Source organism: Aspergillus sydowii (genome assembly GCF_001890705.1).
Source record: "Aspergillus sydowii CBS 593.65 unplaced genomic scaffold ASPSYscaffold_4, whole genome shotgun sequence".
Taxonomy (NCBI): Eukaryota; Fungi; Ascomycota; class Eurotiomycetes; order Eurotiales; family Aspergillaceae; genus Aspergillus; species Aspergillus sydowii.
Window position 1 is genome coordinate 863,866 of NW_024467862.1, and position 26,121 is coordinate 889,986.

The following is a 26,121-nucleotide window of genomic DNA, read 5'->3' on the forward strand; positions in this document are numbered from 1 at the left end:
AAGTAACGTGAGTACAAGCATACATCACAAACATTTCCTTACTCCTCCTCAAAAGGAAATATTAGGTCCTGCTCACTAATACAACCCGGGAAACACAGTGTTTTGCCTTCATCTATTTCCTACAACATCTACAACACCTTCAATCTGATTCTATCCCATCTCTCTCAGAATTCTGGCTAGAGACAAAGAACCATATTAAACTACGTTTAGTAGCCTACACTGCAGAAGCACCATCACCAAAGGTATGTCGCTGTTGTGAATGAGCTGTGGTTGGCTGGACCATTCTCTCAGCGCGCCAGGACCCGCGTGAATCTATGTGCAGCGAGCCTTATTCTGACATCTCCTGCTTCAATGGCCTTTGTGATGGCTTTATACTAAATATTTTAACATTTTTGCTTCGCTTGTTTTAATTCATTCAGTTGGAGATGGATTTGACCCTAGCTGATACTTTTCTCGATGCAGGTTGAGACAACACAACACAACACATCGACCCGTACCAAAAATATACCATGGGGAAGTTGAATTATTCAGCAGTATGTTTTACCGAATATGGGTAACTACCCTTGAAAAGAGATGAGCTGACGGCGTGTTTCGTAGAGAAAGATCAGCGGTGTCAAGGCTGGGCATGTCGTTTCCAAGGATCTGGTAAGCCATGCTAGCATGTCTAGCTACTCTTCCCTAGCCTCAGTGGCATTCAAGAGAAGCTGATGTATGACAGAAAAAACGCATGGCTACAGGTTCTGGGTCCAAGGCTGCGGCCCGCGACCCAACCCTTGAGATCGACCTCACAGGCAAAGAACTCACCGATGACGGCTTCGCCGAATTTATTGACGATTTAATCAACTGTATCAACTGCCGCGACGCAGAGCACCCACTCGGTCTTGCAAAAGTCACTGAGCTCCACCTTCAGAGTAACAACCTTACCGTGCAATCCCTCCCCAAGCTAGGAGACGTCATTGCCAGCAGTGCTGGTGACCTTCGTGAGCTTGATATTTCAGGAAATGATATCCGTATTGTCACTGAAGCGGACAAGGCCATCTGGAAGCTGTTTCTATCTTCTTTTAAGAACAGCTACATGATCAAGAAACTTGATTTGGCTGGTAATCCGATTGGGACTGCGGGCTTGGAAATCCTCGCTCGCAGTTACATTAAAAGTGACCTTGATTTTCTTGAGGCGGATGCAGAGGCCATCGTTTGCCAGAACCATGGCAAGGAGATGGCGCTCACAGAGGAAACTGCCGCACTGAAAATCGATGCGAAGGCTAGTTGGGACGGTAAAGGCGGTCGTGCGAAGAAGTCCCCAAGCAAGGTTGGCAGAGCGGCTCGTCAAAATGGTATGGTTTTCCCCTCCAATCCAGTTGATATAACCGTATTGTAAGTTAACGGGGATGTGGCTGTACTAGGTGCTGGATCCACTGCAGTGCCGGCCAGCAAGAACATCACCTTGAATGATCTGAAGCAATACGCATGCACACGAGGGCTCCGCTCCATCCCATACTTCATACTATCAGAAATCGAGGTCAAAAATAGCAGTGCGGTGCATCTATCTCGAATGCTCGCCACACAGCGCGCTTCTGAGCAACTCCTAGAATTCCTTCCTCCTGGCAAAGCGTCTGTCATTCCTGGGTCAGCTAGAGGGGATAAAAGTATCATCTGGAAGCCCAATGATGGGTTCACAACTTCCGCTAAGCGTCTTCTCGAGGTGACCGAGGTGATTCGTGGATATAAATCTAGGGTTCAGGGTGGTTCGGAGGGTAATCGGTCCGACGACGAAGACTCGACTGATGAGGCCGCGAAGCGGAAATCGCAAAGCAAGTTAGACCTCGATCACACCAGACTTACCAAGCGTGTGCGCATCGAGTCACTGAAGCAAGAGGGCCTTCACGCTAGTGAGATTGCCACTGTTGCGCTGAAGATGATGGTAATTTCTCGGGTACTTCTCTTAGAAGATAGAGACCGCGCAGTTGAAGCATCCGAGGACGAGGCAGGTAATGAAGAGTTACCAGTCACGGAGGAATATGCCGAGCAGGAGCAGGAGCAGGGTCAGGAGCGAGTGAAAGAGGAAGGGCACGTAGAAGAGTTGACCGCTGAGAATTCTCCATCATCCGGGGAACTCCAACCAGTACCTCAGTACACAACTTCTACAACTTTCTCCTCACCTTTCTCTATGGGCCGTTTTCACCCAGGCGCTGAGCTATTTGACGAAGAGTTCCCTGCCCTTCAGCCGGTCTATCGGGGACCAGTGACACCGAAGGCAGCAACCCAAGAGCCCGAGAATAAGGGATACGTCGAGCCAAACTTCCCGTTCGACACTACTTCCGAACATTCTATCCTCAGAACTGGAAATTTATCTAAGCCTGAACTTGGCTCTGCCCAAAATGGTCGTCCCACTGGCGGCAAGGGTAACCCCCGTGTTAGTGTTTCTCAGAAAGGACGCAAGTCAAGCTGGCGATTCGGTCTTCCTTTCAACATCTGGCGCCGCATTATCGCCCACGCAGTCGGTGCGAATGGTATCCTGGACCAGGAACAGCAAGCTCGCATCCTGCATTATGCTTCTGATTGGGATTCCGTGGCGTACGAACTGACCATCAAGGGTGCAGAAAATCACCAGCAGATCTGGAAGTTTTTGGACACCGTCCGCTGCTTCACTTACACACCTCTGAATTGAGATCATTACCGAAGATTATAAGATATTGATCCAACTTGATGTTGACAGCCCACATGTATGTACCTTTACTTCAGGAGATCAAGGGAATATAGGGCAAAAAAAAAAAAAAAAAGGGCCAGCTGAATTGGGATATGGATCAACTTAGGAATATTGATGTGACCGGGGCTTGCATTTAGCAGACGCTAAGTAGCAATGAAATTTCCAATAAAATTGCAAAATACAATGTAGAATGTAGGTGAATGAAGTTATTCGCAACGTCATGCGAGGGCACTGAGACAGGGCCTGCACGTGATCGGGAATCCCCCCCCCCCCAACTTCAAAGAATTTGGACTTTGACCAGACTCACACTCTCTGCATTCCACAAAAAGTCTTACATTTGCTTCGCGACACATTCTTTTCGTCGTGGTTTTTTAGACCGACCCTCTCTTTCGCAGATAGACGCCCGTTCAGTTTGCCGTTCGAGTCTGATAGATAGACAAAATGATTCGCGCAAGACGAACAAACACAACAGCCCCGATAGAAGACTCCTCCAACGCCCCATCCACGTTCACTGATGGTTTGCCACTGCCGAAACTTATCGCTTTCGATCTCGATTATACACTGTGGCCGTTCTGGGTCGACACTCATGTCACGCCTCCAATCAAGGCAAAGGACAACAACTCCCGCTGCCTAGACAAGTGAGTGCTTCTTCTTCGCTGCTGTCAATTACCAAAACACCCAGTAATCTAATGATCAACTACTAGATGGAACGAATCTTTTGCATTCTACCCCGCCGTCTCCTCCATAATCTATAGCTGCAAGTCGCGCTCAATCCCGCTCGCACTCGCATCGCGCACCTATACCCCGGACCTCGCCAGGGACATGCTGAAAGCACTGCACATAATCCCGAACTTCAGCGACAACCCAACGGCGAACAAATCCAAGACAACGAGGGCTCTTGATTACTTTGAGTACATCCAGATTTTCCCTGCGACAAAGACGCAGCACTTTGCGCGGATCCACCAAGCGAGCGGGATTGCTTATGAAGATATGCTGTTCTTTGACGATGAAGCACGCAATCGGAATGTGGAGACGGAGCTGGGAGTGACGTTTTTGCTTGTTCGGGATGGGATGACAAGGGAAGAGGTTGATAAGGGGGTCTGGGCTTGGAGAAAGCGGAATGGGATCAAGCGGACAGCAGAGGGAGACCAGGAGGTTAAAAACTAGGTTGTGATGTATATAATGCGCTATGTGATTGAGATACCCTGCGGGCAATAGAAGGACTGGACTTGGGCGTTCGTTACTTTGACTTTCAGGGACTGGAACGCCAAGAGGCACCAACGAAAAGCCCGCGATGAATCATGGATTCACACTTGACAATTTCACCAGATGGCGCGTAGACGTCTTGGCCCCGGACTAGTCCCAGACTCCGCCCCAGCGGCTCAATTCATTCATTCATCTTCCTCAAAAAGAGACTTCGACTCTCCCCCCGATCCTTTTTATCTCACGGTGCCCGCGATGCGCCAGCTCCGCCATCACGAAGCACCATGAATCCGCTCCGGATTCTGCTGCCGATCATTCTTGTCGCGGTGGGACTTCCGCTCGGTTGGACTCTCTTACCCCTATTAATATCTTGAATATTTGCACAGCGCTAACTTCACCCCCAGGAATCCTGGCCGAGGAATGCTTCACCAATGAATCAGGCTCCAGCCAAAACTCTGGCAACAGCGCCCTAACGGTGAATAGCCAAGATGATCTGAACTCATTTTCTGATGGCTGCACCACCCTGATCGGGGATATTCTGATATCCTCGACCTACCGCGGCCGATTTGTTCTGGACGGCGTCGCAAATGTTACTGGCCAGATCTCCATGGGGTCTAGTAATTACTCCAAACGTGTGACCTCATTTGAGCTGCCGGATGCGAAATCTATCGGCAGGGTAGTACTCCACGAGGTTCCTGATGTGCAGCTGCCAAAGGTCCAGAGGGCGGACTGGGTATCATTGAGGACGACTTCCAGCAACAGTACAGCAAATTTGGGAAATCTTGTCAAGGCCGGCTCAGTTCACATCCAGGGCCCATGGGAGAGGTAAACTTCTCGAAACTATTTAGATATGAGGCGATTTCTGATTTGTGACCGACAGCGTGGACCTACGGTCATTGGCGAACGTTACATCGAGCCTCTACCTGTGCAGTAAAGCTGGGTGTCAGATTAAGCAGTCAGATGGAAGCCCGACAATTGATGTTGATCTCCCTGCTCTGGAATCTGCACGTTATATCAGTGTCAACGGCAGTCTTTCGAAGTCTGAATCCCTTCCCTTTCAGAATATTTGCCCTAATCGAAGCTGACTGAGTGTTCCAGCTTTTCAATGCCTCAACTACACACCGTAGGCGTGGAAAACCAGACTACGGGTCACAAGAGCGGACTCGGTCTACACCTTTATGGATCTGATTCCTTGCAAGTCAATTTAACCACACTACATACACTATATGGTCGTCTCAGCGTCTCCGGGGAAGTGTCCTGGTAACTAGCCCAATCTGTAAGGGGATTCCTTCATGAACTAACACTTCGTCCAGGCTAAACATATCCCCCGTCGCAAACACCAATGCTCCAATCTATATAGAGACCGGCGCGGACTCAGAAATCTACTCCACGCTCGAAAATGGGTCAACGATAGACGTCCGCGGCAACGTCAAACTGTCAGTCTTATGTCCCGCTTCTTCCCTTTCATTGATCTATATAAGCCCCAAGCTAACGTCCAAACCAGAGTCGATCTTCCTTTCATCAAAAACGTCGATAGAATAAACATCACCTCAAACTACAACCCGCCCTGCACACCAGCCCTCCACAGCCTCTTCGATTCCAAAGCAGAATCCAAGTCCGACATTCCGTCCTTCTGCGGCGGGCCCAGCAAGCGCAAACCCGGCACTACCGTACCGAACTGGCCTGACCCCTACAGACCCAAGCACAAGCGCCGCTTGTCAGGCGGGGCCATAGCCGGGATTGTAGTCGGTTGTATCTGCGGCGTTGCACTTCTGGCGGCTGGCGTTTTCTGGTGGCTCAAAAAGAAGAAGAAAATAGGCGCTGGGGCTAAGGAGGGGGATCCCACGGATTCTTCTGTAGGTGATGCTACGCCACCGCATAGGGAGTAGCATCCCATTCTTTTGGTTAAGCGGTGAATTTGGACATATAGAATTACATATAGATTACGGTACGTGGTGGCTTGAAAATAGAGTGGGTTTTGTGTGCCTTGTATATGAAGATGTACATTTATTACCTACACATAGACTGGAATTTTGTTATGAGCCTTGACTCTTGGAATAAAATTATAATTCTCTCTTTGTTTAGTCTCAATGGGGCGGGTCAAAGTCGCTTCATTCGGGTTAAAAAAATTCAAACAATGGATCATTGCCCTAACCCAGTTTGCAGCCTTTGATTCAAACCATCACAGAGACCCCATTAGCTGGCTGACCTACATACCAGTATTGTCCCAGCAAGTGATGGCTAGAAAATAGTATTTATCCATCAACCCCTGCACCTTGCAGACACCAAGGATCAGGAAGGTTAAAGAGTGAGGAGCCCTCCGTAATATACTGCAAACATGGGCGGGAACGGTGCGGCTGATGCGGCCTACCACCTCCTACGATCAGAGGATAACAAATCTGAGTTACGGTCCCAGGAGAATTCAACTTTGACTGGATCACCTAAATACTAGCTTGTGGGACCCATATTCCAGCGTGTCCGCGTGACCGTTGGGCGTTGACCGTATCCAGGTTGGGTGGTGGACCCGGTTATGCTAAATGCTGAATACCTTAGCTTGTTATAGTTGCTGCGTAGACTACCTGATCTGTACAGTGTCCCGCGATCCACTACACACAGGCCGTGGAAGTTGATTAATTGGATGAGTTTTAGGCCCATTTCAAGGCTTCCGGACTGCAGCAATATCCTATTGTAGAACTGTCTACGATGCCAACTGTGAGTTGGAACTTGGAAGGGGACCTCTATATATAACTGTAAATCGAGTATTGTTGGCAAAAAAAGCATTAGGACCAATAAACACAATACCAAAGAAAAAAAGCAAAAGAGATATATCAAACACAAACCCAACAATAACCCAAGCATGCCCGACCACGACTACATCATAATCGGCGGCGGTCTCGCAGGCAGCACGCTCGCCGGCAGACTGTCATCATTAGCCTCGCCAGAGTCAGACCCAGCCCGAATCCTGATAATTGAAGCCGGATCCAATGTCGCGGGCCATCCACTCACAAACACCCCGCTGGCGTGCTTCAGCGCCCACTTCTCATCGCTAGACTGGGCGTATACGACTGTTCCACAGGCTCACCTCGGGAACAGGGAGTGCTACAATGGCGCGGGGAAGGCGCTGGGTGGTGGTTCAGCTGTTAACTACGGGACGTGGACGCGTGGGAGCGCGGCGGATTATAATGAGTGGGCTAGGATTGTGGGGGATAAGGCGTGGAGGTATGATGGGTTGCTGCCGCATTTTAAGAGGATGGAGTGTTGTTGTATTCATGGGGATAGGGAAGGGGTTGTCGATACGGGTGCCCATGGGTTTGACGGGCCGATTCATAATGTCTCTGTCTCAAGGAGTAGTGAGGAGCGAGTCTATCCGCTCAGGGAGCCGTTGAGGAAAGCTTGGGCCAGATTGGGTGTGAAAGAGATTCCAGATGCGAATGCGGGTTCTCCATCTGGATTGAGCGAGTTGGTTGAGAATTGGCGTGACGGAAAACGGCAGATTGCCAGTGAGGCTTTTGGCATTTCTGAAAAGTCTGATGTTACTATTATGACGGAGACGATGGTGCAAAAGGTCCTCATCGAGGAAAATGAGAGAGGCAAGAAAGTCGCAAGAGGAGTACAGATTTTAGGAGGCCAGATTTTCCACGCAGCAAAGGAAGTTATCATCTCTGCTGGAGCATATCGTACACCACAGGTGTTGATGCTCTCTGGGATTGGGCCACACAATGAACTCGCAAAGCACGGAATCGACACGGTCCTGGATGCACCGCAGGTCGGACGAAATTTTCACGACCATTTTGCGTTCGTGCAGTGGTGGAAGCTGCGCCATCCGGAAAAGGGGTTATCAATGGGCACGCCATTGTGGAACAACCCTGCATATGGATTTGGCATCCCCTGCGATTGGGTTGCCACTGTAAAGGCTCCTCACGACGACCTGGTCATGGCATTCAGTCAAGACGGACAGACGGAAGTTGAGAAATATCATTATCTGGCACCCGATGCTTGTCATGCAGAGACTCTAATCGCCTATGCGCCATCAGGAGCACTTCTCTCGGGTGTTGATATCCCAATGGATGGCACGCATATCGCATCTATGGTCTTGGGAATGGCGACAACTTCACGAGGGTGCATCACATTGGCATCGGCAGAGGCAACGACGCCACCTCTGATTGATCCAAACTATTATGCAACTGAGTTCGATCGTGCCGTACTTCGAGCTGGGGTCCGGCAAGTCGCGACCCTCCTTTTGGACACACCGGAGGGCCAAGAGATCGTTGAGGCTGAAGCGCCGCGTCCCGGGTTTGAGCCGCTTGGTCTTGACCCCGCGGACGACGAGATCGATGCTCGGGTAAAAGAGGGCGGCAACTCATTCTACCACGCTGCCGGCTCAGCCGCAATGGGTAAGGTAGTTGATACAGAGCTTCGTGTGAAAGGCGTGGAGGGCTTAAGGATTGTGGATGCGAGCGTCCTGCCACTCCCAGTGACTGCCCACTACCAAGCGCTGGTTTATGCGATTGCTGATAAGGCGGCTGATTTGATTTCGGCTAATTAGTTATCCCAAATTGGTTTGCATCTGCGCTTAACTAACCTATGTTGTGAATCAACTGTCCTTGCTGGCCATGGCTTGTCTGGTAATCTGGACACAAGGCCAGTTTTCCATAATCTCCATCGAACCCAGGAAATCGTCAATTGAAAGTCCATCGTAATCGAGGCTCTGTTGCCTGCTTTTGTTGGGTTTGGGTAGTTTGCTTGCGACGTATGCTATGAAGTCTAGCTGAGGCCTGGCCTTTAAATCTGCCTTTATTCGCTGCAAGGCCAGGAAAGCAATCCAGTTTGAATCAAAAGCACCCTCGCGGTGCGGCCAGGATTGGAGGGCCGCAATTGCACGACATCGGACGCCGTAGTCTCGACACCACATGGCTGCGTAGTAGAGCGGCGGGAGAATGCTGGTGTCCAACGTGACGCTCGGGCGCTCCGGATACTTGTCCATGATTCCTTCTACCATTGTGAGTTGTTTCTCGTATTCTGGAATATAGCGTTCCAAGGTAGGCTCATCCCGTATAAGTGCGGTTTTGACCGGGATGTTGAGACTACAACACACCAAGCGCACTATATCCGCCGCCCTTCGCCCCTTCCGATTAAGATTGCTGCGTGAACAAAATATCTCAAAGCGGTCGGCAAACCTACTCAGCTGAGAGAGAAGCCGCAGCTGTTCCTGGTGTAAATACGCGTAATCCGAGAGAATGTCCTCCTCTGATAGGTCTTTACACTGCGTGGAAAAGCAGAACGCTGCGCGCGCAAGAGAATCAAGAACCTGCCGTGCCTCGCAGAGACTACTGAAGTCTCCGAAGCCACATAGTGGGTAGGCTCGATGATCACCTTCGCTCATGGACGAGTCGCGTCTGAATCCGTATTCCCAGGATTGAGTTTCTAGGCTCCTGAATGCAGCCACGATGCATTGCGCGAGAGGCCCCTCGAAGCGGCCCGTAGCTCTTGCCTCATTCAGGACTTTCAACCCACCAAGCAGGTGTTGAAAGGCCTCATCATACCGGCCTCGTAGTAGTTGCGTTATGACAAACAGCAAACAGCATAGGAGCATGATCTCTCGAAACCTTGGATCTTGAGACGAATGCCGTTGGCTGAGCAAAGAGAATGACCGCCCACATTGCTCGAGCGCGAACCGATGCCAGTCATTCTGCAGGTCCTGTCCCGGCAAGGGCATTCCGTATTTCTCTGAATCTTGGTGGACTGCGCTCAAGGACACAACCGCATGGTAAACAGCCGGCTCCGATATGCTTGTCCGGAGAATTAGTTCCTGCCAGAGGGGCGAATCGAATATTTCCAAGAGCGTGGGCACTGTGTGGTGCTGAAAGTATGAATAGCATCGTCGCTCATCTGAGGTGATCGCCCAGTGGACGCCGTCTGCAATTTTCATAGGCAAAACAAGCTGAGTTCCTTCGTTCCTTTGGGGTGGGGTGGCTCTGCCTAGGCGAGGAAGCCGCTGGAGGTCGTAGTCGCAGGTGCGGCCGGTGTTTATGCAATTCCTACAAGAGCCCGGGGTTTCATCGCATTTTACATGGCGTACCCTATCATACGAGAGTCAGTACCACAGAGGAATGCATAAAATCCCACCTACCGACAAGTTCGACAGCCGCTCCGCGACTTCTTAGAGCTGGCTCGTCGTTGCTTCATTTGCGAGGTTTCTTGCCTATGGGCCATCATGCATTATACAAAGGACGTTGAAAATCCAAATGAAATCGAGATCTGCCATTTAAAAGCCAGAGGCCACGCAGAAGCTGAAGGAATGTACTGGCCTTCTGCAGAGCGCAGAGTAGATTAATCTGGGTCCCTGTGCCGCGCCCCGTGACCAAGCCAAGCGCCAACGGCAGCTCCAAAACAGTAAACACCAACAACCTTAACCACAGCTTGAAATATTATATCCTCACCTTTCATCTAACCGAAATACACCACCAATGGACTCAAGGCAACCCCAGCCCCAGCCTCAACCGCGCCAACCCCCCTCCTCCTCATCCTCGCAACACCTCCGACCTCCGCCGCACCACCGCCCCGCCGCAGCTCCCTCCCCATCCTCATCAACACAATCCTCTACGCCTCGACCCCCAGCCGCGCAAATCACCGCCCATCCCACCAGTACAATTTCTGACAGCTCAAATTTCGTCGGCCCCTACACCGTCACTATCGGCAAGGGCACAATCATCCACCCGCGCACACGAATCTGCGCAACCGAAGGCCCCGTGAGAATCGGCGACGGGTGCATCATTGCTGAGAAGACTGTTATTGGGGTTCTTCCTGGGATGTCTACACCTTCTTCCCCGAGAATCGGTGATGGCGATGCTGCAGAGGAACGGGCTATTGTGATTTCGTCGAACGTTACGATCGGGGTCCAGGTTACGATTCAACCTGGAGTGCGACTTCACTCTGGGGTGGTGGTTGATAATCAGGCTGTTGTGGGGAGGGGGGCGGATGTGGGTGCGCATTCAAAGATCTGTGCGCGGTGTGTGCTTGTTGATGGGGCGAGGGTCAAAGAGTGGGTTGTTGTTTGGGGTGCTGGGAAGGGAACTGGCGTGAAAAAGAGGGTTAAGACGCAGAAGAAGGTTGTTAGTCCGTTTGGCTTAGGTGGTGGAGAAGGGAAAGGACAGGACGGGGTGTTGGAGGGAAGGGTTATTGAGGATGCAAGAATGGTTGCGATGAAACGGGAAAGAGAGGCGCTTTCGAGGTTTATTGTTGGGGTGAAGAGGAAGTGATGAGGTGCCTTCCATTATTTTGCGTCTTGCTTCTTTCTAGCATTGATGTTTGGGATTTTGCTTTCCTCTTTTTCAGTGAGGAATTAGCGTTCATATGTGTTTTGATCCAATATACCCCAGCTAGACCATTTGAAGTTATATTGCTGTTTAAACGAGAGGCCGCAAACTAAGGTAGTAGTAGACCAACTCGTCATCCTCATCCAAGGTTGTAGTCAGTCCAACCTTCGCATAGAGCTCCTCCGGGGCCTTCTCATCCTCGTCCGTAGGTCTCAGCGGACACCCGCCCACATAACCAACCCTTCCCCGTCCCCCTTTGGGATTTGCCAGAATATGCGCCTCATACCTCGCTATATCGAGGATCTCGCGATAGCAAAGTTAGCAAGAGGTTTTTGCTTCCGCCTCGCTACAGTACTTAAACCAATCATCATCCTGCGAATAGATGCCCGCTCCCCATAGGCGGACTCTCAAAGATGTTGAAAGATCGGTTGACCCGTTTTCCGACATATGCCCTGAAGCCCCGTTCATGTCGTCTAGGCCGTCTATTATCCTCTCTAAACAAAGTCCCATGCCAGAGGCATGCAGAATCTCTGCCAAACGATAGTGGCAATCTAGCAATTCAGGGTTTGGAGGAAGAAGATATTCTGTCCTAGTTGCATCTCGAAACTGGATAGGGTCTTTGGGGATGGACATCGATACCCTGGATGGGCATCTAGGGTATGTTTTAAGTCGTGTATTCGTTGGGGGCGTCCTAAATTATAAGACAGTATTATTAGTAAAAGTCTTGAGGAAGACAGACAGTTGGAATAAAAGGCACATTAAATGACCCGAACTCACGATGTATGGATTGCTCTAAAGTAAGGCCATTGCAAATATCGTTGCTTGAACCAACGCCGAATCTGATTCGTCGAATACTGGAAAAACACCTCTATAATACTTCCCAGGTTTTTGCGACGGCAATTTCTGATGCCTATAAGAAAATAAAATTTTCAGCATAGATGCTCTAATAGGATGGTTAGATATAGCCGGTATCAACATACCGCTCCCGACTTCCAGGTTCCATATGAGAATGGGATGATATGGGCAGCCTCAAGACGACCGGTGTCTTTGTTTTGGCTGTTATCAACATTCCCACGCCAGCCAGGACGGGAGAGGCTGCAACTGATGACCCCTTACTCTGGGATTTCACTATATACATAGCTAATATCAGTATTGCTGTAATGATTATACTGATGAGAGTGGAATAAGATGGGATAATACTTACTCGGGAATAGTACCCCGGTCACAAGGGTATTTGTAAACCGCGTATAGATCATCAAGCCATCCGTTCTGGCTTGGACGACATCTTTGGCGACTGATATTTTCCCTGACTGGGAAAGAAATTTGATGAACGCGTTGAGTGTCGAAATCAAGTCAGCCTTTCGAGACCAGTCTCTGTCAGTAATTGGCAAATAGTTGTATTCGTTGATTCTCTTCGTTGCTTGTTGGACAATATCGTCATCATTTTCGTCTCCACTGATATTCGACGACATTTGAACAATATTGATGCGTTCATATTGGTTGGATGGGTGTAGAGACAAGCCAGTCGTGTCGAGTGTGTCGACCTTCCATTGAAAGTAAAGAAAAGAAATTGGCGGGTCTGTTGTGTTAAGGTACAGTGTCGGTCGTATGACTCTCACCGTTCCGGGTAATGTATTTGGTAGCATATGTTAATGGGACAGCCTCAACTTTAATAATGAATAAACCTAAGTAAAATCTAAATATACGGTATTTAAACAGTATGCTCTCCAGGGACGCGGCTTTTGCAGACGAGTCCCATATACCCAAAACAGGCAGTCATGGGGGCGTGGACGATTTTGGCCAGGTGGACGAGCACCTCATTCCGTCTTTAGATGAGGAACAGAAAGCTTCGCTTCTTCAGCCACACTCGGACGATAGCCGTGTAAAATCTGCAAACAGAAATGCTGTTCCATTTGATTGGTGAGGCAAACGATATCTGTCCTGTCATTCCAGGCACACAGCCAAGTTGAGTCTCAACGCAATGTGCTGATTCTTTTCAGCCAACAATCCATAAATTGTATCGACAAAATCATTAATTTCACAGCTACGCTACGAATCAAGGAGCTCGATCTTCTACAGAAGATGACGCACCTGGTTCTCGCTCGCGAGGATACGGGAATCCACACCGACGAGGGAACGACGGACATTGACACTGGCCAAGGCCCTGCCGCGCATTGTGAGGACCTGTGGGCCGCAGATACTGAAGAAGTCACGAGGAGCTATACCCAGATACTGGATCTAGCGCAGCAGTTGGATACAGTAACCGGAAGCAGCTGGGAAACGGACTTTAAAGCCGAGCATAGTAATCTTTGGATGTAATTTGGATGTCTATCCAAGCGTCCGTTCTCATGGCGGAACCACTAGAAAATAGCGCAACGGCCCCGGAACGCCCTACCGAATGGGTCATAAACCCCCACATCACTTGGCAAGGCGGGGGACTGTATAAAACCCAGATATCTGTCCCTGGACTGAGCAACTATTATTTATCGGTTTATTGCTGGTGGCCATACTTCACAACATGTTTCTCCTCCCCGAAGCCCAGGTATACCAAGTACTCACCAAACTTGACCACCAACAATGCGCCCGCTTCCTGGACGCCCTAACAACGGCATTGGTCTTATACTCCTCTGAGAATAACCACAGACCATCCAAGCCACTCCTCCATCAACCACTACGAAGTTCGATCGTCACAAGAAACGGCGACACGTCTCTATTCATGCCCAGTTCGGACACAACCAACAACGCAATAAAGATCATCACCCTCCCATCCAAAGGCGACACCGTAGGCGTCAATGTCCTCTTCGCCCCGTCCGGCCAGATTCTAGGTCTAGTCGGTGCTTCCCAGGTGACAGCCTTCCGCACCGCCCTAGCAGTAATGTGCCTTTTCAGCAAAGTCACGCACATCCCGAAACGGCATGTCGTGATCTTTGGCTCGGGAAAACAAGTCGAATGGCATATCCGACTGGCACTTCTACTGGCTGGTGATGAGGTCGAGAGAGTAACGATTATCAACCGCGGCCGCCAGCGTCTCAACCAATTAGAAGAAACAGTGCTTTCAGGTTTACGTTTGAAATACGCCAAAGTACAATTCAACACTGTTGCCAGAGAGGATAATCTGGGGTATGAAGATGTACTCCAAGCTCAACTCCAGTCCGCGGATGCCATTTTCTGCTGTACTCCGTCTACGGAACCGTTATTCTCGTTTTATCCGTTACAGGCCGCTCCAAAGCAACGCTTCATCTCCGTGATAGGATCCTACAAACCAACCATGAAAGAGATCGATACAGCCACGCTTTTATCCGGGGGAGGACGAATCTTTGTCGATTCCAAAGAGGCGTGTCTGGAGGAGTCAGGAGAGCTGATAGATGCTGGGATCACGGAAGATCAGTTGATTGAGATGGGCGAGTTTTTCGAAAGTAAAGACGCCGCGTACCCCGATGGCAATGTTGTTTTGAAGTGCGTTGGTATGGGGATTATGGATCTCGTTACTAGTAGGATTTTGCTTGAGGAGGCGAAAAGGTTGGGTCTTGGGCGGGATGTTGAAGATTTTTAGAACGGCACAACCATTGATCTTGCTAGAGGTAATGACAATCCGTCAGTCTTTTCCATCTTGCTTTTTCTGTAGTTCAGTCTTATTTCAAGTAAGCAGGCTCTCCCAGGTGGCACGGCTAAACAAGGTACTTACACTTCCGGAACGACTTTCCGTTGGGCTGGGTATAAGATGGAGATCCGGAAGCCCGTTCCGAGCGACGGTCCGTGGAGCCACATTCTACTACTATTCATTACTGTCACGTCACATTTCATAGTATGTCTTTGGACGGACTTTCAGTAGAAAGCACAGAATCGATAAAACCAGATTCATGAGTAGTCACGGGCCTCGTAAATACATTCTGACTGAAATCAAGACGGCGTCGACCTAGACGACTTCTAGAGTACAGGCACCGGTAAGAGGACGATTGTTCCGTTCCAGTATCAGCCCGAATATACAAAGAAAAGGCAGTTAATATCCCTAATATTCACAGGCCTACGAGAGTAAATTCCTCAGCTGCCTATCGTGGTCTAAGTTTGCCATCCACCGATCCACGGTACGGCAAGCACCACAGAAGTGCTTATAGGATGGCTCGTCCGTGAGGGTTTCGTTCAGACAGGTACTACTCCTAGTATTATCATGGTCAGTCATGTTCTCAGTATGCCTCGCTACTTAGATTATATTATCAAAGCTCACCGGATTAATGTATTTTGGGTCCTCATCTGCCCAAGCCGATAAATGAGCTCGACGAGTTGGGCAGATGTCTTGAGAGCCATCTATATTTCGTTTCGTCCATTCGTTTCGTCCATGGCCAAATGGTGTTTTGTGATGCTTCCTGTGATAGTTGCAAGAGAGAAGAGCTGGGATGCCTGGTGTTGGTGCGGCTGTGCATGCCCACCAGCCGCAACGTCGCTGGTTAGGGCTGTGCGGCCTATACAACGCCGAGGATTCCGTGCATGGACGTGAATTCTGTCAGTTTCCGCTTAGTCGTCCATGGCCATTTTGAGGTTTCAAAACACTTTTCTCTTCTGTTGCCCGTCTTCCCATCTCTTCCTTCCTTCCTTTCTTCCTCCTCACCGCCATCTTACCACGGGGTTGGTTGCCCATGTTTCGAGATGCCTGCTCGTTACTGCAATATCTGCGGTTGCCCACTGGCTTCGTGTTTGCTTCGTGCACTCTCAACTGCCCAGACAGGCGATGATCCTGGTCTTCTGTGGGACGATACGTGTACTTGTAAAGGCGATTCCAGTGATGCAGACTCTGATACCGATTCCGAACACGCACCCTGGTGCCAGTACCCATTCGGATGCGATGGCCAGAAACTCAATCAGACTGATATAGAGGTACGTCTCCCCGGTAGAGCTAAACACACTGCAAAAAATTGACCCCGATCCTAGTGGCTCGGTAACTGCCGTATGCTAATGCAACCACCTTTCTCTGCAACTGACTACATGTCCGATGTTGTATGACAAGCTTCCCAAACAGCCCTGATTAACATGAAGCCCACTAACACCGCAACTAGGGAGTGTATAACCCCGGTAGCGGTTTGGTCATTAATCGTAAAGATGGATCGTCGATGCTGTTGCCATTCGATGCGGGATTCCCGGTCCATGATAGTTGTTGGTTGATCTTGCTCGCTGTTCATTACAGACAGAACCCCGGGCATCCCCTGTCAGTGGCCCGCCTGGGGGAATTGATGGGACAGCACTGGGGACGCACTTGTGTTAACTGGAGCGATGACTTGTACGAGGGTGCAGGAGTATACCAAGGTGACGAGTGGGAGCCTACCCCTGGTCTCGAGGTACGTACTATTCCTGCCCTCTGTCTGTGGACATAGTAACTAATACAGATACAGTGGCTTTTGACCGATCCATTTAAATACACCGACTTCTCGGAGTTTGTATACAAAGCTGCTGAGGATGCCGTGCCTATTGAGAGCTACAGCCACAGCTATCCCCGCTGGGACACTCTGATAGACACAGGCGATGACACCGAGTCAGACCCCGAGATGGCCGTCGAGATAAACTCAGACATGGTTTCAAGCGCCACCACAAGGGAGAGCAGCAGCGACCCCTTCGTCGACAGTCCTGGTCCCAGCAACACGCAAATGAACCTCGAAAACGATATGCAACGCCGCCTGTTCTTCGACGGCATCCCGTTCATTGAGGAATTCTCCCAGGGACTTCGCCAGATCATCGATGAGGTCCTTGTCGAGCCGGGAAATGCTGGAATCAACTACTCTGGTCTCGCTGCGAGTCTGCGCGAAGCTTCTGCAATCCCTAATGTTGGGGAGGTTCGTACCGATTATTGGGAGCTTCGCAACAGGGCTCGCATTTGGAAATGTTGTGAGCGAATCATCGAGAAGATGTGAGAATGAGCTTAGTAGATGGTCAAGCGTGTGTATCTCTGGACAATACGTACCGTTTAATAAAGGCTTTGGTTAGAGTAGGTTAGCTATCAGTCACTCCATTTAGTTGTATGCAATCTGTTTCTGACACTGATCTTGTGTTTTGTTATGCAAAAGTAAATACAATCATCCAAGCCCAAACCCCCCAAGACCCCGATGATGTTCCGCGATCAGATTCTTCAAATCAACCATTGCCGCCTCATCGCACCTCGACGGCGTATACGGCCTCCCAATACCATTCCCCCCATCCCTGCTATTACTACCACTAACCCTCCCCCGCTGCTGCTCCTCAACCCTCTCAATCAAAACATGCACAAGCAGCCAATACTCGGACGCATTCCGAAAAAAGCCTACACGGCGCCAGGAATCTCCGGGGCGTGCAGGAATCCGAATACGGCGTTGTTCTTCTCCTTCTCCTTCTTCTTTTTCCTCCTCCTTTGGCAGCCCAAAATTGTCCTGGATCATGTACCGCTGGTTCCAGGCGGTTTTCCAATTATGGATTGCGCGCCGCATAGGCTGCAGGTGGAGTTGGGCGCTTGAGCTGAGAAGGCTGTTTATCTGCAGCGTTTCAGATATCAAGGCTTTCCATTTCCATACCTAGTTAGTATCTTATCTTTCGTAATAAAAACAATAAAAAATAGCAGTCAAGGCAGGCATACCAGAACAAACAATCCACAAATTCAAAATCCCCAAATGCGACAGATACGCCAGAATCTCAGGAGTCGTGCTTATAATATCCGAGCAGAGCACGACCTCGACGACTTGGCGCAGCCGCATTCTGCATTTCCACAGCGGGTGCGATGTCCATGTTTTGATTGCTGCGAAACATTCCCGCGCGGACGACGCCTGGAAGCATGTCTCTGGACACGCCATGTCGAGTGACATCTCCTGGATCCTTGTGCGGGGCGGGTAGTTGGTGAAGATTGCGAAGGCTGTGTCGTGGATGTAGATGAAGAGCATTGTCCTGGGTTGTTAGATGATGGACTATATATACTTATATGTATGAAGGAGGAGTGGAGGTTACCGGATGCATTCTTCGTTTGCAATGAAACTGGCCCAGCAAAAGTTGTTTTCGTGTAGATTGTCGAGATTCCGATGCGTTATGTTGAAGAGGTTCAGGTCTCTTGCCAACTGAGTAAAAGACTGCAGTTAGCATCGTAGCGAAGTTTAAGTCGCTGAAACTCACAGAAACCACCATATTAAACCGCTGTCGCCGAATTCTCCTCCGACTCACTTTACTCCCCTCGCTAATCTGAAAGGTAGAAACACAGTACGCCGCCTGGAGCAGCTGCACAATCTCACGGACATTAACAGTCGCCTCGTCGTGCAGTATAATGTCTCCGAAGTACGGATTCGTGAACACGATTTCCTCGACGCTGTTCAGCCACGGTTTTGCAGTGATCCGATCATTCTCGTTAGGTGAGAAGCATGCGCCGATGATGCACATTGCAGCCGTGAGATGGACTGGGGTATCTGCCATGCAGAATGTCGGCTTGTGGATGACCGGGTAATGCGGGTGCCATGCGATCCAGTAGATCCGGATAAAACGCTCGATGTTACCGGGACTGAAGAAGCGGGTGCAGTCTTTTTCTAGCTGGGGTGTCCATTTGTGTGTTATAGCGGACCGTTGGGAAACGGTTTTTATCTGCTGGATGATCTCATGTGCTGTCTCGAGTAGAGGGTGTGGTACGCAGCTGCGATCCAACGATTGCACAGCCACTGAATATGAAAAATATTAGGATAGAATTCAACTGGTGTGAAGACTTACCAGGATTCCCTGGAGTTACAGCTTCTGTAATCAACGCGTCTTGCTCTAACATATCGTTTTTCAACTCCTGGCTAGCCCACTCCCTTTCATACAGCGAACAGGCATATCGGCTCTCAAGCGAAGCGGTTTCCTTACTGGAGATCCTCTCCAGAAAGTGAAACGTATCAGCCGGGTCGATATTTATGCACGGCACCCCAAACCCGCTCGGCGCGATCTGTTGCAAGCGGGGATCCTCGTCTCGATCCAAGAACGTCGGGTCGAACAGGAATTGGACGCTTTCAAAGTCCAAGTCGTTCCAGATTGTATCGCTCGTGGGTGTCTCGGGGAGCAGGAACTGTGTTTCGGCGCTGGATTGGGCTGTTGAGCTGTCTGGATGGAGAGTTGGGGGCTCACTGAGTCCGTCAGGGAGGGGGTTGTCCTGCTGCGGTATATTCGTGCTGGGGAGGGGCTGACTGCCGTCTGGGCTGTTTGCGATCGGCTTCAGTTTGAATTGGCATTTGGAAAGATGGCGCTTCATCACATCTCTACATCGTACTCTGGTCAACACGAGCTGCGAGCATTTGCAAGAACGGGGACTGACTTGCGCATGAACTCCTTTCCACACTCAGGACATTCCACGGCCTTTCCTACTCCATCTGCAAGATGTTAGAGGCTTTTTAAGACTGAGACTGACTGACATACGAGACCCGAGGTGCCGCTGCAGATGCTCAGTGCGTGTAAACGTCTTGGGACAGAACGAGCACTGGACCCTGCGTGTCCTGGATTTCCGGGATGTCCCCATCCTGAGGTCTTTCCATTGCGTACAAAGTGAATCCGGGGCGGCAGTCTGGATAGTCTGGGGTAAAGCAGCCAAGCTAAACAATGTGGGGATGCATCCACCCCCGCACGCCAAACGAAACAATCCCCGTCAAGAAAAACCTGAATAAACAATTTTTGGTGGGCAGAAGCTGGGGAAGTCGGCTTGGAATATCTTGCATCTGCCGAGCATCGGATTTACCCCTGGTATACATCTGCAACTACATACAGTTCATCCGATGGACGGTTGCTCTCACTGTATCTTCTATTCTTTTCTAATTCGCGTTACGTGACATATCTTTTCGCTTGTAAAATGGTCCGGAGTAATATAGGCAACACATTTATGCAGCTGCTCCAAGAAAATCAATGAGTGGAATTTTTGACGAGGGAAGAGATACATAACACTTCCCGGGCTGATTACATTCCGCGATATCACACGGCTTCATAGGAGTCGAACAGCGGTGAAGACGGTTTACCACGACGGGACCTAATTCCTTTACAATTTGGAACGTTCTCCACGGGCACAATCACAGATGTAGCTTGCTGCCCGGCAATTGAATCCCGGGTCACGTGCTATCTTGTTGCAGTCTTAGGGCAATAAGGTGGTAGGTAAGACCCTAATACCACAAATAGTTCGGTCTCCTCCGGTATTGGACATAATCGTCATGCTTGTGCCTCGCTTTGGGGCTTCCAACTGAGGTAGTTGGTTTTATAACCAGATTAAAGTAGGAATACGAAGAGACTACGGAATAACAAGTGTTTACCTACCTAACCTCTGTATCACATTTCTCTTTTGCGGACTTGACCCAATGTCAGTGGGCACCCGTGTTGCAGGTCTAGTGAGAGGCTATGGAACCAAATTCAGCCATTCAACAAAAAACACATGGTCCATATTCAGAGACAGGTGGCTATACATGACAGGAAAATAAGTAGAGCAAATAATCATCAGATCGATATAGCACCCCAAAAACCTTAAAAAGAATCATGTTGAAATGGATTGATAAGTACAAAGTTAACTATCTCTGGGCGTGGGGTTCCGTGTCTCAAGAGATTGATATTGATATGTATGTGACAGTAATTACTTAGCAATATTGCAGGGCCAAATTGTAATCGAACCGTGGAAACCTTTCAAGGCACCCCCTACAGGTGTAGTTCGGGATTCCGGCTGCCTGTGTTACCTTTCCGGAAACGCGATTCCGGACGGATAGTTCATGTGGGAGAGGCTGAATACTTATAGCATGGCCATACTTCCGCAGCCAGGAACCCCTTGTCTCAATTGAAACAGTATCTTCTTGTTGAAACCCAATCGGCAAAAATGGGCTCCTTTGAACTTGATCTCAAATCCGTGAACAACATGTCGGACGACGAGCATGCCGTTCTTACACTGAGAAACTTGATATTCGACATTTGCAACCAGAATGGTGGAGGTCATGGCGGATCGGCCATAGGAATGGCGGCTATAGGAGTCGCTCTGTGGAAGCACGTTATGCGATATAATCCTTCGAATCCTGACTGGTTTGACAGGGATAGATTTGTGCTCTCCAACGGTATGCACACACGCAACCTGAATGCCTGTAGAGACTTGATGCTAACGAAGAGCCACAGGTCACTGTGCAATGTTTCTATACGCGCTGAATTATTTGACTGGATATGATTCCTGGACGATGGATGAGCTCAAGGGGTACGGAAGCGCAAAGGAGAATGGGTACACTACTCTTGCACACGGACACCCGGAAATCGAATGCCCTGGCGTGGAGGTTACCACGGGGCCCCTTGGACAAGGAATTGCCAACTCAGTTGGTCTTGCTATTGCTTCGAAAAACCTGGCCGCCCGATTCAACGAACCCGGTCATCATGTTGTGAACTCGCGGATCTATTGCATGACTGGAGACGGGTGTCTAATGGAAGGCGTTGCTCTTGAAGGTGGGTAGCTCTAAAGAAAATACTTAAATACTTGCCTTGAAAATACATTAACATTGACTTATAGCCATTGCCCTTGCCGGTCATCTGCAGCTCGACAACCTCGTGCTAGTCTACGACAACAACGGTGTTACGTGTGACGGCCCACTCTCTTGGATAAACAGCGAGGATATAAATGGGAAAATGCGAGCGTCGGGATGGCACGTTCTCGACGTCCTAGATGGCTGCCACGACGTGGACGCTATCTGTTCCGCGTTAAACCATGCCAAGTGGCTAAAGGGGAAACCGACTTTCATAAACATTCGCACCGTGATCGGCGTTGGCACCAGCACTGCTGGGACTGCCAAGGCACACCACGGAGCCTTCGATTCTGAGAGCGTTGCCAGATCAAAGCTTGCAGCCGGCCAGGACCCTTCCGTGAGCCATAGCCCGTCCGAGCGGGGGTTGAGGTATTTTCGGGAGCAGAAACGGCATGGCGAAGCTTTAGAACGCGATTGGCAGGATCTGGTGAGGAGATATGCCCTCAAATACCCAGAGCAAGCAAGCGAATTTGCCTCGAGGCTTTCGGGTGCGCGGCCAGATCTGGAATCAGTGTTTGGGAAACTGGATAGCAACGAATTCCGTGGTATGCCCACTAGGGAGTCCAATGGTCTTATATTGGAGAAGATCTGGCAGTTCTATCCTTCATTGTGCGGTGGAGGTGCAGACCTTGTCAATTCCAACAAATTCGTCTACTCCGACTGTGATGTTTTCCATCCATCAGTGAGCTACAAAGGGCGTTATATCCGATATGGAATCAGAGAGCATGCAATGGCATCGATTTCAAATGGGCTCGCGGCATTCCATCCTGGAACCTTCTTGCCAGTGACCGCCACCTTTTTGATGTTCTACATCTATGTAAGTTTGATAAGTTTGACGACTACAGTTTTCTTTATTTCCAAGTACGCTGACTCGAGGTTAAAATCCTTCACAGGCAGCACCCGGTGTACGCATGGGAGCCCTTAGCCACCTACCTGTAATCCACCTGGCAACACACGACTCATTTGGTATGAAAATGAACTCCTGTCTTGGGATCACAGAGTACTAACTCCAACTAGCCGAGGGCCAGAATGGTCCCACTCATCAACCTGTTGAGCTTGATTCTCTATATCGTGCCATGCCAAACCTCACATATATACGGCCGTCTGACTCTGAAGAGGTGATCGGCGCTTGGATGTGGGCAACAGCATCAACGAAAAGCCCAACTATGATCTCTGTGGCCCGTGATCCTGTTGATCAAGTATTCGGAACAAGCAGAGCCGGTGTTCTTAAGGGGGCATACGTACTTGACGGTGACACGGACACGGATGTGGATGTGACAATGGTCAGCTGTGGTTCGAGTCTACATCATACCGTGCGCGCAGCAAAGCACCTGCACAAAAACCACTCCATCCGTTGCCGGATTGTTAGCTGTCCCAGCTTTGATCTTTTCGACCAACAGCCCGAAGAATACCGGCAGTCAGTATTCCCACTGGATGGAAAGCCCATCATCAGCGTCGAAGAATACGTGGCTACGACCTGGGCCCGATATGTCACAGCCAGTATTGGTATGAAGACTTATGGCTATTCTGCGTCAAACCCGAGCAATTACGAACGATTTAGTCTAGATTTCCAGGGAATCACTTCCCGTGTCAGGGAGTATCTCGCGTACTTGGACGGCCGCAACGCACGACAATTGGGCTGGCGATCCATTTAATCCATTCAGTTAAGCGAAGGGATAAATCTCAAAATACACATCCATTAAAGTTGCTGCAATTTTCAAGGCGGAGTAAATCTTGGAGCAGCCATGTATAAGATAGCCTGATCCCCGGTGAACGCTCCCCATAAGTACATAAAATAAGACAGGTGGTAGTTGGTTAATTCGCGTAATTCAAACGACGGCATCTTGAATACACTCATTTACGTCCGGTCCAATGATCAATGGAGAACTAGTTGTCAAGGAAACATCTTTACCACCTCGCGCAAGGCCGTGAGATCGGACTGTTTAGGGATATGCCATCCTATCAGAACCTGTTCTTGACGATTCCCCGAATTCCATGGACTGATACCATGAGGCTTGGGGCACCCCTATCCTGGTCAGCCCAAGTATTTTGAGCATCCACGAGCATTTCTAGTTGAATTCCAGGATAAGTCTAAGCGTCCTAGCCCAAAACGCTCAGATACTTCTATTCTACTTTGCAAGCTTACGGACTGGAAACACGCGGCATGGGCCTCGACGTGGTGCTAGTACCATCCTTCTCTTGCATTTAGATCCTTCGCGTCGGCGATAGTCCCGGGCCGCATCCCCATTGCAAGCAATACCGGGAAATGAATACCGGTGCATGGCCCGAAACTGCCGGCGTGGCCAGCAACTGTACCCCGGATCTGCCTCCGCATGGTGGAGAGAGATACTGACCGGCCTTATATAAAGGCATCTCCTCAACATAAATCCGTCCCGTATGCTTACTTTTCATTTTTCCCTTCCCATAATCCTGAAATCAGAAATGTTTCTCCAGGACTCCCGAGGAAGGCCTCTTCAGCTCAGCATTACCGCAGCATGTGGTTTTGGATTTCTTCTATTTGGTTATGACCAAGGTGTTTTTGGCGGACTGCTGGACAATGCCCATTTCCTCCAAACTTTTGGGCATCCCAATACCACCATCCAAGGCCAAATCGTGGCCACCTATGATATTGGATGTATTATAGGCACTCTAACGTCTATGTTCTTTGGAGACAAACTAGGGCGACGACGATGCATCCTTACTGGGTCCTGCATTCTGATCATCGGTGGTATTTTGCAAGCAGCGGCTTATTCCTTGGCTCCAATGATTGTTGGTCGTGTGGTAGCTGGGATCGGGAATGGCATGAACACCATCGCGTGTCCAGTTCTGCAGTCTGAGACTGCCAAGGCAAATGATCGTGGAAAGCTCATTGTCCTCCAGTTGGTGTTGAATATTTTCGGCATCGTGATCAGTAACGTGAGTATCTATTACTAGATCCCTTTGAACTACTATAGATGAATCCTGACTTCCATAGTGGATGAATTTTGGTTTTACTTATATCCCTAATTCATCTGTTAGCTGGCGCTTCCCTCTTGCCTTCCAATGTTTCTTTGCTCTTATTACAATCGCTCTCATCTCCGTGGCTCCAGAATCGCCCCGTTGGCTGCTCATGAAACATCGCGCCCACGACGCTCAGGATATTTATGCTCGACTCCTGGACAAGCCCTACGATGACCCCATGGTCATTGAGGAAATACAGTGCCAGATGGCCGCTCTTCAGCTGGAGGCGGAATCCCAGCAGTCAAATCCGCTGAAAGAGATTCTCACCGCAAACAGCAAGCAACAGACACTGCGCAGGATGCTCCTAGGCGCAGGCACTGCCATTTTCCAGCAGGTAGGGGGGACCAATGTTATCGCTTACTACCTTCCCATAGTTCTGACGCGATCTGTTGGACTGAATAACCGGCTCGCGCTGATTCTATCCGCTTGCGACTCCATGTCCCTAATGTTCTGGGGCGCCGTTGCCGCTCTCCTAATCGACCGAGTCGGCAGGAAAAGACTACTGTTAATGGGAGTTACAGCCAGCAGTATCTGCTTCGCGCTAGTTGCTGTTGGACTAAGATATGGCGGACCAGGCAACAAAGGGATGTCCATCCTTGCCGTGGTATTTATCTTTATGTACTATGTCTTTTACGGGATGTCCCTCCTTTCAATCCCCTTTATGTATCCGGCCGAGATCAACTCACAAAAGATGCGGAATATCGGCACTTCCTTTGCAACTACCATTAACTGGCTCTTTGTCTATGTTGTGGTAGTTGCCACTCCAACCGGGATTGAAAATATCGGTTGGAGGTACTACATGCTCTACGCGATCTTCAATTTCCTCTTCATCCCGGTAATCTGGTATTTCTATGTTGAAACCGCCAATCTTTCGTTGGAGCAGGTGGATCGACTGTTTGAGATCAAACACGATGCAGGGAAGGATATGAGTTGGTCCGAGGCATACAGGATCGCCCGCACGGAAACTCCAACGGTGGCTATTGGGGATCTGTCTGCTAAAGACGGTGTGGAATCCCAGCATTGTGAGGTTTCGACTTGATCCTCGCGGGTTGGGAACCGATGATGGTTTTGACATCGCAGCAAGGCATTCTATGGGTGGAATTATTGAACATGTTGAATCATTGATCGGCTGTATCTCGAGAACTGCACTTGTCCAGTATCAAATTACGGAGACATTATTAAATGGTACGAGTTGTACCTACTAATAAAAAGGGTAGATATTCTTTTCCCTCAACTTCGACGATGAAGATTCTCATATTTACGGTAGACCAAAATACGAACCGGTCCTCGTTTGCACCTAAAAAGGCAAGGAAACACTTGCCTAGCCAGGCACTCGCATCGCTTTGAAAGTTACTGCTCTGCACCAGCCTGCACTGCAGATTGTCACTGGCCATAA

General features: G+C 49.6%; 13 protein-coding genes across 13 annotated transcripts; 9 read left to right on the forward strand and 4 right to left on the reverse strand.

The window, feature by feature from the left end:
• The first annotated feature begins 399 nt into the window (after positions 1–399).
• ASPSYDRAFT_175593 (uncharacterized protein) lies at positions 400–2,973 on the forward strand. The gene is made up of 4 exons (XM_040843457.1): positions 400–533; positions 598–645; positions 719–1,334; positions 1,404–2,973. The coding sequence occupies exons 1-4, from the start codon at positions 510–512 to the stop codon at positions 2,666–2,668; spliced, it is 1,953 nt and encodes a 650-aa protein (XP_040703415.1). The 5' UTR covers positions 400–509; the 3' UTR covers positions 2,669–2,973.
• Positions 2,974–2,986: 13 nt separating this feature from the next.
• Positions 2,987–4,059, forward strand: ASPSYDRAFT_44002 (Mg-dependent acid phosphatase). Its single transcript, XM_040846769.1, has 2 exons — positions 2,987–3,345; positions 3,412–4,059. Exons 1-2 carry the CDS (start codon positions 3,149–3,151, stop codon positions 3,872–3,874), a joined length of 660 nt encoding a protein of 219 aa, XP_040703416.1. The 5' UTR covers positions 2,987–3,148; the 3' UTR covers positions 3,875–4,059.
• Positions 4,060–4,194: 135 nt separating this feature from the next.
• Positions 4,195–5,799, forward strand: ASPSYDRAFT_88524 (uncharacterized protein; the record flags this gene model as incomplete). The annotated part of the gene is made up of 6 exons (XM_040852019.1): positions 4,195–4,252; positions 4,315–4,735; positions 4,791–4,949; positions 5,009–5,170; positions 5,224–5,346; positions 5,415–5,799. The coding sequence occupies 6 exons, from the start codon at positions 4,195–4,197 to the stop codon at positions 5,797–5,799; spliced, it is 1,308 nt and encodes a 435-aa protein (XP_040703417.1).
• A 968-nt stretch (positions 5,800–6,767) lies between these two features.
• Positions 6,768–8,456, forward strand: ASPSYDRAFT_149612 (GMC family oxidoreductase; the record flags this gene model as incomplete). Its single annotated transcript, XM_040841927.1, has 1 exon — positions 6,768–8,456. One exon carries the CDS (start codon positions 6,768–6,770, stop codon positions 8,454–8,456), a length of 1,689 nt encoding a protein of 562 aa, XP_040703418.1.
• Positions 8,348–10,200, reverse strand: ASPSYDRAFT_44006 (uncharacterized protein). The gene has a single exon (XM_040846770.1). It carries the CDS (start codon positions 9,837–9,839, stop codon positions 8,505–8,507), a length of 1,335 nt encoding a protein of 444 aa, XP_040703419.1. The 5' UTR covers positions 9,840–10,200; the 3' UTR covers positions 8,348–8,504.
• Positions 10,201–10,509: 309 nt separating this feature from the next.
• ASPSYDRAFT_117909 (transferase hexapeptide domain protein) lies at positions 10,510–10,977 on the forward strand (the record flags this gene model as incomplete). Its single annotated transcript, XM_040840335.1, has 1 exon — positions 10,510–10,977. A coding segment is annotated over one exon (468 nt), but the record flags the coding sequence as incomplete, so codon positions are not given.
• A 379-nt stretch (positions 10,978–11,356) lies between these two features.
• Positions 11,357–12,083, reverse strand: ASPSYDRAFT_885791 (uncharacterized protein). Its single transcript, XM_040852027.1, has 2 exons — positions 11,984–12,083; positions 11,357–11,917 (listed from the first exon to the last, which is right to left on the reverse strand). Coding segments are annotated over exons 1-2 (375 nt in total). The 5' UTR covers positions 11,986–12,083; the 3' UTR covers positions 11,357–11,544.
• ASPSYDRAFT_885883 (uncharacterized protein) lies at positions 11,876–12,815 on the reverse strand. The gene is made up of 4 exons (XM_040852030.1): positions 12,431–12,815; positions 12,207–12,354; positions 12,004–12,136; positions 11,876–11,917 (listed from the first exon to the last, which is right to left on the reverse strand). Exons 1-3 carry the CDS (start codon positions 12,696–12,698, stop codon positions 12,019–12,021), a joined length of 534 nt encoding a protein of 177 aa, XP_040703422.1. The 5' UTR covers positions 12,699–12,815; the 3' UTR covers positions 11,876–11,917; positions 12,004–12,018.
• Positions 12,816–13,723: 908 nt separating this feature from the next.
• Positions 13,724–14,900, forward strand: ASPSYDRAFT_44008 (uncharacterized protein). Its single transcript, XM_040846771.1, has one exon. The coding sequence runs from the start codon at positions 13,745–13,747 to the stop codon at positions 14,777–14,779; it is 1,035 nt and encodes a 344-aa protein (XP_040703423.1). The 5' UTR covers positions 13,724–13,744; the 3' UTR covers positions 14,780–14,900.
• A 759-nt stretch (positions 14,901–15,659) lies between these two features.
• On the forward strand, positions 15,660–17,126 carry ASPSYDRAFT_131501 (uncharacterized protein; the record flags this gene model as incomplete). The annotated part of the gene is made up of 4 exons (XM_040840580.1): positions 15,660–16,098; positions 16,153–16,218; positions 16,278–16,556; positions 16,611–17,126. Exons 1-4 carry the CDS (start codon positions 15,712–15,714, stop codon positions 17,124–17,126), a joined length of 1,248 nt encoding a protein of 415 aa, XP_040703424.1. The 5' UTR covers positions 15,660–15,711.
• Positions 17,127–17,288: 162 nt separating this feature from the next.
• On the reverse strand, positions 17,289–19,711 carry ASPSYDRAFT_88532 (FTFMHR domain-containing protein; the record flags this gene model as incomplete). Its single annotated transcript, XM_040852020.1, has 7 exons — positions 17,289–17,743; positions 17,822–18,126; positions 18,187–18,293; positions 18,349–18,881; positions 18,931–19,454; positions 19,511–19,565; positions 19,612–19,711. 7 exons carry the CDS (start codon positions 19,709–19,711, stop codon positions 17,289–17,291), a joined length of 2,079 nt encoding a protein of 692 aa, XP_040703425.1.
• A 1,368-nt stretch (positions 19,712–21,079) lies between these two features.
• On the forward strand, positions 21,080–23,380 carry ASPSYDRAFT_149013 (uncharacterized protein; the record flags this gene model as incomplete). The annotated part of the gene is made up of 5 exons (XM_040841860.1): positions 21,080–21,272; positions 21,325–21,648; positions 21,713–22,542; positions 22,619–22,691; positions 22,743–23,380. The coding sequence occupies 5 exons, from the start codon at positions 21,080–21,082 to the stop codon at positions 23,378–23,380; spliced, it is 2,058 nt and encodes a 685-aa protein (XP_040703426.1).
• Positions 23,381–24,167: 787 nt separating this feature from the next.
• On the forward strand, positions 24,168–25,764 carry ASPSYDRAFT_149626 (sugar porter family MFS transporter; the record flags this gene model as incomplete). The annotated part of the gene is made up of 2 exons (XM_040841930.1): positions 24,168–24,641; positions 24,700–25,764. The coding sequence occupies 2 exons, from the start codon at positions 24,168–24,170 to the stop codon at positions 25,762–25,764; spliced, it is 1,539 nt and encodes a 512-aa protein (XP_040703427.1).
• Between the last annotated feature and the right edge of the window lie 357 nt (positions 25,765–26,121).